At 38.2% G+C, this 13,251-nt stretch overlaps 1 protein-coding gene across 1 annotated transcript in view; it reads right to left on the bottom strand.

The window, feature by feature from the left end:
• Nucleotides 1-13,251, bottom strand: part of COBLL1 (cordon-bleu WH2 repeat protein like 1) — a 165,996-nt gene that overhangs the window by 13,049 nt on the left and 139,696 nt on the right. Inside the window, exons 9-13 of the mRNA XM_052635422.1 lie at nucleotides 8,020-8,173; nucleotides 7,479-7,553; nucleotides 6,011-6,121; nucleotides 2,497-2,731; nucleotides 1,399-1,493 (exon numbers count right to left, since the gene is read on the bottom strand). Coding sequence (XP_052491382.1) covers nucleotides 1,399-1,493; nucleotides 2,497-2,731; nucleotides 6,011-6,121; nucleotides 7,479-7,553; nucleotides 8,020-8,173 — 670 coding nt within the window. The remainder of the gene's footprint in view (nucleotides 1-1,398; nucleotides 1,494-2,496; nucleotides 2,732-6,010; nucleotides 6,122-7,478; nucleotides 7,554-8,019; nucleotides 8,174-13,251) is intronic.

The following is a 13,251-nucleotide window of genomic DNA, read 5'->3' as shown; positions in this document are numbered from 1 at the left end:
AAAATGAATCAAAGACATTCATATTCAAATTAACCAACACATACCACATATATAAAGTGTCATATCTATATACATCTGTCTATCTTGTTTGTGACATTGGGATAATCCAATACCTATTGAATTTATATACGTATCTATATATCTCCGGAGAAGGCAATGGCAACCCACTGCAGTACTCTTGCCTGGGAAATCCCATGGACAGAGGAGCCTGGTAGGCTATAGCCCATGGGGTCGTGAAGAGTCGGACACAACTGAGTGACTTCACTTTCACTTTTCACTTTCATGCGCTGGAGAAGGAAATGGCAACCCACTCCAGTATTCTTGCCTGGAGAATCCCAGGGATGGGAGCCTCGTGGGCTGCTGTCTGTGGGGTCGCACAGAGTCGGACACAACTGACGTGACTTAGCAGCAGCAGCCTATATATCATGTTTTCTATGGACCTTAACCTAGTTTTATGTACTAACATAATAGATTGGATTTGAGAATAAGCCATTTCCTTCATATCCCCTTAAAATACCATTGTGTATTCACTGCAATTCTGATTTGTATATATCTTTTTTTCTGAAATTCAATCCTAACTATGTATTTTAACTGTTATCTCAGTATTCTGCTAGGTTCCATAAGGAATTGAAACAAAGTATCAGATATAATTTCTCTGGTGGAAGACTGTCCAATCTAGTCAAGTAGTCGAGACACAGAACTACATGGCTTCCAGCAGTCAAGCAACAGAATAAGTGAAGTGGCAGGATTTGGATAATAGTTGAATGGGTGAAGATTACTTTCCAGACAAAGATAATAATAAAATAACCCATAGGCCTAATGATAGAACTGAGTGAAACATATATGCCATGAGAAAGAATAAACTATCTTGATTTGGAGGTATGGGGGGAGGAGTGGGAAATCCTGGTGAACTTTATTACATGATTAGATGGCTTGAGCCTGCAAAATCAGGCAGACAAGTTTTACCCAAGGTATATCAACTTGGCTATGAAATAAAACAGGCTTGAGCTAGGGAGTCAGTAGGAGGAAAAAGGAGAAGCAGATGATAAGTATGCACAGAGTATACATCGGTAAGAGTCAGAGCGAAGTTAGATGACCTCTAAGATTTAACAACAACAACATCATAAGACATGGTAGTGAGACGCAAATTCTGGAATCAACACATATTGAACACATACTGCCTGAGTTCAAATCTGAGGTCTACCATTTACTGTGGGACCTCAGGTGAGTTATGTAATATCTTTGTGGATCAATCATCTGTAAAATGGGACTAAAGTAACAATACCCATTAAGAAGCTAATATACAACATTAAATGAGCTAATATAAAGTGTTTAAGAAAGGTCATTGGCATATAGTATGTGCTGTGAAAGTTAGTTATTAGTGCTTACAGAACTCACCTTTCTCTTGGTTTGGGTCCAGTGACTTAAAGTTTCTTACACTGTCAACTACCGTCTCTTTGTCGCTTGAATTATATACCACAATGTGTGGCCTTCTGTGAAAATGATATTATATATTATGTATGATACTATTCAAACACACACTCACACAACAATAAAACAGGCAATAATTTCCAAAGACAGATAGACTGGAACAATCATCTTTTTCTGCCAAATACTGGAAATTTAATAGCAAAGAAAATATAAAGCTAAGAGGAAATGGTGCTATGAAACATTAGCTTTCATATGTGGCCCTGTAACAAAGCAAGATATTAGAAGCTTGGTAAAATGGACAGTTTCCCCAAGAGAGTATCTTTTTCTTATTATCAATTATTATTTTTGAAAGAAAAAGGAGCTAAATGAAAGTTACTTTCATAGACATTTCCCTTACATCTGGCAAGGTCACCTTGTGGCAAGTCAGAATGTGAATTAACTTTACTGGGTTTGTTTGTTTTTTTTTAATGATAGAGGAGTTTAATTTGGAGACAATCTCATGCAAATTATAGTAAAACTTTGATAAAATGGTTTATTTTACGTTCTTGATTTCATCTTTATTCATAGTGTGGTATTTCTAACAGAATGTAAGTGTACTTTATTATGAATTTCTATTTCTAGAACTAAAGGGAGAGTGCATTCTCTGCTTCACAAAATTGACTGTAAAAATGATTAGTGGCTTAACATCATATTCTAATATGCAGAATTGTTTTATAAACCAGTCAGTAGAAGTTCTTTAGGAGCATTTGGTGCAAATTGAGATTAAATATTTTATTTAGGTCAAATAGGTAACAGGCAAAACAAACACAACACAAACAAAAATGCTAATATTTATACAAAATAACTACATGTTGTGATTTATCTGCCACAGGGACCCCAAAACCATTGGATTTGATTTTATCTAAAACCAACCACATGTAAATAGATACTCTATGAATAAAATTTTTTTAATGATGGTAAAAGGGATAAAGTATAAACTAGAGAAATGACTTCACTTGTGTTTAAAATATCATTTCTTCAGTTAAACAAAGCACCGCCACCACTTCTGGCGTACAGACCACTTACTGTTCATCTGTGTTTCTAGTTCCTTGCTTTTCTTCTTCGGAGTTTTGTGAGGACTCTCCAGCAGCACTGCCAGGGGCTGAGTCAGGATCATTTTTCAGTGTATTTATTATATCAGTAGATACAGTAGGAATGTCTTGTGACTTCAGAAAAGTATTTTCAGCCTCATCTTTAGGCATTTCACTCAGTTCTTCCTTTTCATCTATCTCTTCAAGGCTATAATCAGAGCTTATTCCAGCTACAAAGAAATGAAGATATAATCCTAGATATTAATTTGCCTCATTTATCCAATGCAATTCTGGCAAGGAAGGAATTTTTAAAATAATAATTAGCTGGACTCTTTTAAATTCTGATTCAAAGCTAATAGTAAAATACTTGTCTAATGGTGAATGATTATGTTAATGTATAATCAGATTATCTCAGACATGCATTTCTAAAAATAATATGCTATCGCTCTAGGTTTTCTTTGTGGTAGAAAAAATGGTTATTTAAGCTTATAAACTTCAAGTTATATATTTCATTTAAGAATGTGTCTTTCAATTTAAATGACTTTTACCTAGACCAATAGCATCAAATGTAAACGAAAAGAACACAAATTTTTAGATGGTGTACAAGTGTAATGGTGGCTCAGGCGGTAAAGCGTCTGCCTCCAATGCGGGAGACCCGGGTTCAATCCCTGGGTCGGGAAGTTCCCCTGGAGGAGGAAACGGCACCCCACTCCAGTACTCTTGCCTGGAAAATCCCACAGATGGAGGAGCCCGATAGACTACAGTCCATGGGGTCGCAAAGAGTTGGACATGACTGAGCGACGCCACTTCACTTCACAAGTGTAATTACAAAGTTTGACTCAGTAGTTTTCAGTACTATGATCGAGAACTGTCTAAGCATCCTTTAAAAATACTGATGCTCACCTCTACTGTACATCTGTTAAATTGGAATCTCTGAAGGATAGGACCAAGAATTTTTAAGATTCTTTGGGTGATTCTAGTGTGTAACCAAAGTTAAAAGCCACTTACTTAGATGCTTAATATAATTTTTAAGATAATAATAGAATAAGCATTATGCTATAAAAATTAATTTTAATTCCTATTGAGTTTGATTCTCAGAGGCAACTTCCATTAAGTCTTCCTTTCTCTATATTAACAAAGTATAATGAGCATATACCTTTTAAGCAGATACACATACATTTCCTTCTCTTTTTCTTATTTAATCTAAATGGAAGCATCCTGTATCTGATGTTTTCAACTTTTCTTTCTCCACTCAACTGTATCTTAAAGGTTGTCCCATATCAATACGTGTGTGTGTGTGTGATTCTTTTCAATAGCTGTGGTTAATATTTTGTTGAATAAAATGGTTTTATTATTATTTCTTAGTTCTAACAACAAATGGCCAACAGGATAAAAGACAAGGAGCCATCCTAAGTGGTTAGTGTCCACACTAGTTCTGAAAGTATATTTAAACCAAAAATGAGTTTTTGGATCTCTGCTTATTTGAATATAATTCAGTACCTCCACCTACACAATAGCAGCTGAACAAAGTTTAATTCTACCCCAATTGAGGGAGGGGAAAAAAAGTAGTATAGCATTGAATTGTAGTGATCTGCACATCTACAAAATTTAACAAAAAGTTTAATATATTTGAAGAATATTTGAAATACTTAAAATGTATTTATCTTTAAGCATATAGACAGAGTAGTATGCCATTTGTGATTTTTAATAAATGTGGGGAATTTTAACATTTTTGTTGTAAATTGAAAAGTAGATTACTAAGAACAAATAATTTGACTTTAAGTAAACTTATATATATAAATATGTGCACATACTTATACATACAAGTTTTTATCGTGACATGAAATAGTTATTTTGATGCCAATGTACAATATTATGCCTTTAAAGTAACTATATAGATATGACATCTATATAGTAGGAACGTATTCACATAATTTAAAAAATGTATCCAGGAAAACTTAATGGCCATTATGGTTTAGATGCAAGGGTGTTTTATAGATGGCTCCTTGATATATGTTAAGCTCTTTTGAAATTAACTGAGGTTAACATTTAGCAAATTATTGATCTTTCTCCCTATTTCTCTCTTCACAATCACAAGTATTTTATACAGATACACAATTTTAAGCATGAGGTCCTCACTGAGAAAATGGTCCTAAAGTATGAAGAATGAGTCACATGTTTCAAAAGTCTTTTCAAATTATTTTTCTGGGGTTTTATGAAGTGAAGTCGCTCAGTCGTGTCCAACTCTTTGCTACCCCATGGACTGTAGCCTACCAGGCTCCTCAGTCCATGGGATTTTCCAGGCAAGAGTACTGGAGTGGGGTGCCATTTCCTTCTACAGGGGATCTTCCCGATCCAGGGATCGAACCCAGCTCTCCTGCATTGTAGGCAGACACTTTACCGTCTGAGCTACTTATACTTAGTAGTTATAAGCATTATATGTGTACATGCTCAGTTGTGTCTGACTTTTTGTGAGCCCATGAACTGTAGCCCACCAGGCTCCTCTCTCCATAGAATTCACCAGGGAAGAATACTGGAGTGAGTTGCCATTTGCTACTCCAGGGGATCTTCCCAACCCAGGGACTAAACCCTGCATCTCCTACATTGGCAGGCGGATTCACCATTGTGCTACTGGGAAGCCCAAGCATTATGTAGGCTTTCTTAAATAAATGCATTCCTGTCATTAAAAGTCTTAGAAAAGGCTGTGATTCTTTAAAAAAAAAATTCTAATCAAGAGCACTTTCACACTTTGTTATTTGATTAGTACAGATTTTCCCAAGCTTTAAAAAATATTAAATCAAGTTTGTTTATTGATACTATGGTCAAATGACCAAATTTTAAAACTACAACAACAACAATGACTATAACAAAATGAGGTGGGGACTGTGAACAGTGAATACTTTTCACAGATGTTATATCACAACTATTACATTTCAGCTTCATACATTCTAAGGGAAGACAATTCACTTTCAAAGAACAGAATATCCAAACCTTTAGTGTAGTTTGAAGATACAACAACTCCCAAAGTGTGTTAAAAAAAAAAAATTACAAAAATATCATTTGAAAGTATAATTATTGAAATTTCTTTTACATTTACTTAGCTTTCTATAATTTGAATCTATTTATCATAATTTTTTCAATCCTTCTAAAGGTTACAAAATTGAAACAAAAATAAAATTCAAAATATTTAAAATTCACAAAATTCAATTGTGTAAAAGAAATTCAAATAAACTTAGTTTGTAGCATCTTATGTCATTAAAGCTTAAAATTTCACTAAGCCTTTTGGGACATCGTGTATATTTTTCCTGGAAATAGTCAAAGGGGCAAAATTGTTTGACAACCACTATCCTTTGCTAAAACAGAATTGTATTAGATTAAACCTATTCTTGTGAACTTTAAAAAAAATTCATTTATTCAGAAAAATGCTCACTGTATCAGACACTTGTGGTTGTTACATGAGTTGTTTTCGCTTTCATTTTTAGAGACTGAGGGAAGGCCAGGTAACTTACAGGGCAGAGATGTGGCAGCAGCCTCAGGCGTTCCAGGGCACCCCGAGACAGGGGCTTCGGCGGGCAGCTGGGACACAGCGCACTGTTCGTTCCCAGGGCCGAGGGAGGCTTCTGCCAAAGAAGTAAAAGCTGTGGTGATGGCACTTAGAAAACAGAATTAAGCAAGCAGAGACTGAGAAGCGTTTTGGAAGAAAGTATATTTGTGACCTCACAATTAGCCATGCATTAAATAAGAGAGAGATGAGGGGGGAGGGGGGAAGGACCAGAAGAGGAAAGAGCTATAGAGCAGAGTTCAAAGAGCAGCCACTTGTCCTCTCATTTCATTTATATAGTTTGATATTATTTAATAAATTTCCAAGTGAAACAGAATGGTGTTATTGATATTAGTCTGGGTAAGACTTAAGAAAAATCATTAGTAGTTACCTAATGATAGTGTTTTTAATCACAGAAGAAAGGAGAATTCTATGTCAAAGTATTAAATTCCTAAGGATCACCTAAGGATTAATGATTCAGGAACACTTGGGTGCTGCTGAGTTTTTCTGTATTTGTGAACATCAATTATAAAAATTAAGTAGTTATATTAAGCAATTTTTATACCTATCAAATTATCTCCATGTTAAAGTACTGACATAGTAATATTCTATTTTTATCATATTCACTTATATCTAAGTCTAAGGAAGAAGAAATTTTATCATACCTATAATAGCTACTAAATAGCTGTTATTTAAAATATTAGGAAACAGTATTAGGTTGAATTTTTTTCTTACTGGAATTTTACTTATTTAGAGAAAATTCAAAATAAAACCATATAACAATAAATAGTTCACAGTAAATTTTTATCATTAGATTAGGACACTATGAATTCACACCGATGACAGCTGAATAAAGAATGATACTTTATACCTTCATATAAGTTTTCTTCTGGAAACACCAAGGTGCATTCCTAACTAAGATGTGTTGTTCCTCTGGGGGAGAAGATTAATAAATGGCAACCTGGCATTGCATAAGGAAAAGCAGGAGACCTATAGGAAAAGTACTCAGGGTACCATCACAGAATTAAAATTCTGATTGCTTTATTTCATGCTCTGAGCTCAGGAGGGGAATATTTTTCATTTCATACTGTATAATGTAGGTGTTAGCCACTCAGTCATATCCAACTCTTTCTGACCCCATGGACTGTAGCCACCAGGCTCCTCTGTCCATGGAATTTTCCAGGCAAGAATACTGGAATGAGTTGCCATTTCCTTCTCTGATCTTCCCAACCAGAGATTGAACCCACATCTCGCGCACTGCGGGCAGACTCTACCAACTGAGCTACCGGGGAAGCCCCTCCCTGGTGGGAAATGGAGTCAAAGTATCTGTATCTCCTTCATGTACAGAGCATTACAAGTAGCTTCTAACTTCATTCCCCAGCTCTACTGGAAGTTCTTTCTCAGTGGTTACAAGATGAGGAACAGAGGTGTCATACCTGGGCTGGACAGGCCCTCAGAAGAGCTCACTTCTACGCCACTGTCGGTAGGAACTGCAGGTACTGACTGCGTGGCTAGAGGACAGAAGAGACATAACTTATAAGCAGGCAGGTCACATTCACCAATGAAACAATTCCTTACTAGCTTAACTTAGTGGCATTTATATAATTCAGAAAGAGATAGCCCTAACCTCGTTAGAAACTACTTTACTTGTCTAGCTCTGATACAGCCAAATCTGGTTAGATTCCCAATCCTACATGTAGTCAGTCCTGGAAAGACAGTATCTTAATAGACTCATAAATTATAATATGCTCATTTTAGGGTCATGGAGCTGTACAGTTTTACACTTTGTTAGGTTGCAGATTTTTCAAAGGTGGTGAGAATAATCAGGGGCTATCTAAGTATTACTAATAAAATCAATTAATTAAAAGTTAAGTAAGTACTATTATTATTTAATAAAAATACATGATTTATAACATATCTCTGTTGTCTAAAGAAAACACAGCACAAATGTAATGTTAATGGGAAAATTAACATTACCAGTCACATGACTGTTCTCATCGCTTTGCAGCAGGGCTGTTTTCGAGGGCGGGGAAGGTGCTTTTCGCTTTGTCCTTTTCAAAGATGAATTCCCAGCGGATGTGCTGCTGAGCTGCAGAGAACCCGTCCTCACCCTGCCTGCTCCATAGGAACTCTATAGAAAACAAAACAACCAAATGGAATCTCCATTCAAAAATGAACAGCAGGCTTTAGGAAGACACTGACCTTTCCATTCCAACACATCACATGCCAACATGGAGCTTAACAGTCAGAAAGCATTTACAGAGTATCTGCCATGTGCCAGAAATGGATATGTAAAGAAAAATAAAACATGGTCCTTCTCAAGAAAGTCAGGCTAGAATGGGAGGCAGGCATATAAACAACTAATTAAAATGTACATGACTCATAAAAACTAGCTTCCAAAGAAAAATCTAGAGGAAACTACTGGAGTAAAGTCAGAAGTGAAAAAGGGAAGAATATTTGTACATTGAGACTGGCTTGATCTTTCTCTTTTTAGCACAATACATCAGTGACAAACATTTCAAAAATCTATATGTTTACCAAAAGCAAGGTCATCTGAGGTCCTTGACTCTATACACAGCTGATGCTCACACTCACAGCATGTGACTGTCAGCAAGCTGGCCAGTGCCTCCTGGCCCACTGCCATGTCATCTTGCTCTTGCCCTTTACAACAAACCTGCTTAAAAGAGTTATTCATAATTTTTTTCTCCCATTTCTCACCTGCCACTTGAACCCCTCCAATCAGACTTCTCTCAATCTTTGATCCATTAAAACTATTCCTGTCTGTGAGATAATAGAAATACATAAAGGTCTCTGTCCCTGTTGCTGGCACAGAACTCCTAAAACCCTTGAACTTTCCTAAGTGACAAGAACACTAGAATCATCTCTTGTTCTAATATTGGTCTTGGACCCTGGTTCCTGACACAGAGCTCCTGAAACCTTGTAGTTTCCTGGGTGATAGGAGTATCTTTTGTTATAATAAGGCAACTCTGGAGGCCTCCTGAATGAGGGCTTATCATGGGAAAGTCACAATTAGAAGTCTGAAATTTTCAGCCCTGCCCTCACTGTCTTGAGAAAGGAGAAGGGCTAAAAATGGAATTAATGACTGATCATGCCTGTGTGCTGAGGCTGCCATGAAATCACAAAAGTATGGAGTTCAGAGGGCTTCCGGGTTGATACACATGGAGCTGCTGGGAGAGTGCAATACCTGGACAGGTCATTGCAAGCTCCATGCCTCTTCCCATATACCTTGTCCTATATGTCTCTTCCATCTACATGTTCACCTATATCCTCTACCATATCCCTTAAAAAACAGGTAAATATAGGCACGTGTTTCCCTGAATTCTGTGAGCTGTTCTAGCAGATTAATTAAACCTGAGAAGGGGTCGAAGGAAACTCTGGTTTATAGCAAGTCGGTCAGAAGTATAGGTAACAACTTGGACTTGGGAATGGTATCTGAAGTTCAAGAAGAGGGTCACTGGAACCTATAATCAACAGCTGGTTGGTCAGGGCTTGTGACTGGTGTCAGAAGTGTATATGGGAAGGGAGGGCAGTCTTGTGGGATGGAGCCTTTATCCTATGGAATCATGCTGTCTCTGGGTAGGTGGGTCAGAATTGAGTTGAATGCTGGTGTCTAAAAATTGCTTGGTGGTGTGGGGGAAAACCTCCACACGTCTGGTGACCAGAAGTGAAATGTTTTGTGTGAGTAGCAAAGAAGACTCAGGGAAGAAACACATAGTAGGAAAGAACTGGGTTTTCCCTACATTGGTAGAAAACTGTTTTTACTTTATACTATGCAAGTCATCAATGACCTCCTCCCTGACTAAATCAGAGGTTACTTCTTCATTTCAGTTCAGTCGCTCAGTCGTGTCTGACTCGTTGCGAACCCATGAATTGCAGCATGCCAGGCCCCACTGTCCATCACCAACTCCCGGAGTTCAACCAAACTCATGTCTATCGAGTCAGTGCTGCCATTCAGCCATCTCATCCTCTGTCGTCCCCTTCTCCTCCTGCCCGCAATCCCTCCCAGCATCAGGGTCTTTTCCAATGAGGCAACTCTTCCTATGAGCTCACTTACTGGACATATTAGCAGCATTACATAGCTGACCATCCTCTAAAGTCTCCTTTTTCTTATATCCAGGATACTATATCCTTACTCTGCATACATCTCAACTTTCTATTTCTGTGTGGGTCCTTTTCATCTAGTCCTTGGACATATTCTCTTTAATATCTATGCTCACTCTTAGTAATCTCCACTATCTCTAGGTTTTCTGTATTATTTATATTATTTACAGGTCTTGGACCTTGTATATACATTTTCTGTATTTATTTATATAAATATTTATATTATTTATTTTCTGTATTATTTATATGTTGGTGATTCCAAACTATGTCTCCATTCCTGGACCTCTGTCTGATTTTCACTTAGTGTCAAAGCCCATTTGAAACTCAGCATGTCTAAAAACTAAGATCCTGATAATCCCTCCTTTCATCTCCCCCATTAAAAATAATCCTGTTCTCACAGTCTTCCCTGTTTCAATAAAAAGCAAGTCATTCTTCCATTGGTTTAGGCCAGAACTTGTGGAGTCATGCTTCCTTATCCCCTCTCACACTGCACATCAAGTCCATCCTGTTGGCTCAGCCAGTTTGACTGCTACCACAGAGTCTGAGTCACCACCAAGAACCTTCTACCTGGATTGCTTCTTCCACACTGCTTCCCTATAGTCCTTCTGCAACATAGCAGCGAAGGCACCTGTTAAGACAAAAATCAAGGGGCTTCCCTGGAGGCTCAATGGTAAAGAATCTGCCTGGTCAAATCAGGAGACACCAGTTCAATCCCTGATCTGGGAACATCCCACATGCCAGGTAACAGCTAAGCCTGTGTGCCACAACTACTGAAGCAGCGCTCTAGAGCCCATGAGCTGCAACTCCTGAACCCATGTGCCACATGCCTAGAGCCCCTGCTCTGAAATAAGAGAAACCACTGCACTGAGAAGCCCACACTCAGCCCAACTGGAAAGGCCCATATGCAGCAACTGAAGACCCAGCAAAGCCATAAATAAATCTTAAAAAAAAAAATCAGGTGAAAGCACTTTGTTCAAAATCCCCTAATAATTTCCCAAGTGATACAGAAAAGCTAAAGTCCTTGTAATGACTTCTAAGGTTATCAATGACCCAGCAGCTAGATCTTTCTGACCTCCTCCTCCAAGTGTGGAGCGGAGTGAGCCACACTGGCCTTCGCACTGCTCCTCGAATGTGCCAGAAGGAGTGTTCCCACCTCAGGATGGTTGCCCTTGCTGTTCCCTATCCCTGGAATGCTCTTTTTTGTAACTTACCATCTTATCCTTTCATATTCTTCAGGTCATTTCTCAAGTATCACTTCTCAGTGAGCTCCTCCTTGACTCCCTCCCCCCACCTACCCACACACACACACATACTCTCTCTCTCTCTTCCTATCTCGATTTATGTGCTTGTGTGCTTGTGCTAAGTCGATTCAGTCGTGTCTGACTCTTTGCAACCCTATGGACCATAGCCTGCCAGGCTCCTCTGTCCATGGGATTCTCCAGACAAGAAAACTGTGGTGGGTTGCCATTTCCTACTCCAGGGGGTCTTCCCAACTCAGGGATTGAACCCACATCTCTTGCGTATTCTGCATTGGCAGGTGGGTTCTTTACCACTAATGCCACCTGGGATATTTACTCTCAGTGTTTAATCTTTCTCTAACAGACTACAGGATTGGCCTGTTTACCTTGTTTATTGTTGCTTCCACCAGGTTTGACTCTTAGATTAAGGATGTTTTTTCCTGTTTTGCTCACTGCTGTATCTCCAGAACAATGTCTGGTTCATAGAAGTTTCTCGATAAATATTTGAATGAATGAGAGAAATGAACCCAAACTTGCCTTCTTCATTTGTAAATAAAGGCTCATGATAAACTTGGAGAGTATGTACAGCTTAGGCCATTCCAGTCTTATGAGAGAAGGTAAGTACAGCTAAGGAAAGCAGTCTATTTCATAAGATGTTTATTAGTCAGTATGTTTTGCTACACACCACAAAAAGTTCAGTAAATTTACTCTTTTGAAATATTGTCATATTTCTGTCAGGGAAGGAAGAAAGCCTGCCCTCCCAGAGAAAATTTTGAGTCAGCTGTTGTCACTGCTTGCTCTGTTAGGTACCAAAGTGGAAGGCAGATCACCTCACAGGGACAGAAGCAGAGTCCACAGTGGCAGGTACTTGGCGGAACACACCTCTCACTAAGGTTAAGTCATCTTAACAAGGGGTCAGACAGGGTGGCACCAGGCTGACCTTATCAGTAACTGAAACATTAGACTTCTGTACCAGTTGATAAATAGCTGCAACCATCAATCTCTCCTCTCATTACTCTGGTCCCTTCTACAGAACACTTCAGACGTCTCCAAAATCCAGCATGAAATGAGTTAAAGCCTTCCACCCAAACCCAGATTTTGGTTCTGAGTCACTAAAGCCAATTCTGATTAAATCAGAGGGTTATCCACCACCCCCCCACCACCACCACCGACACACCTCAACTGGATGGGCATATGGGTGGCTCGTCACCCATAAGCTGCTTGGACCTTTAAATAATTAGGAGAAAGGCCCTTGATGATAAGAGATGAGAAAGGAACATAGTGATGAATCAGCAGTATTTAAATATCATTTTGAGTAGAACATAAAGTTTAAATAAAAACCTTATGATGGTGTGTCTGTGTTTGGAAATGTTCACTTGCCATCTTATAAAAGTAACAAATTTAGGGATGGTTAGGAAGAAGGCCAAAAATTCTCCTAAAACAATGTGGCACTTCACTTTTTGAAACATTGATCTAAAATATCAAAAACAGTAAAAATGTCATTTTATTTCTTGATGAGATTACTTCTGTAAAGCCCTATTCAAGTATGCCTCATTCCTATCACAGACCTAGTTTATCAGTAGAAACACAGTAGGTGATCAGGAAGTAATTGGTGAATGCATGAAGCCATGGCTGCATCTGGTCCTCCTAATTCTATGCTGACAACATGTTTCCCATCTCTGGACTGATTGCTTTCATGTCATCTGAAAACAACTTGTGTTCCCCTTCAGGTCAAGTTCCCAGCCACAGTCATTTATTGGTCTTTTCTATGACCTGACAAAAGCAGTCACAACATGAATTTCTCAGACAACTATATCTGTTTAAGAGTTAGAGCTCTTAAAATTTGATT

Source organism: Budorcas taxicolor, chromosome 2 (assembly GCF_023091745.1).
Source record: "Budorcas taxicolor isolate Tak-1 chromosome 2, Takin1.1, whole genome shotgun sequence".
Lineage (NCBI taxonomy): Eukaryota > Metazoa > Chordata > Mammalia > Artiodactyla > Bovidae > Budorcas > Budorcas taxicolor.
This window is presented reverse-complemented; position numbering and strand designations above follow the sequence as displayed.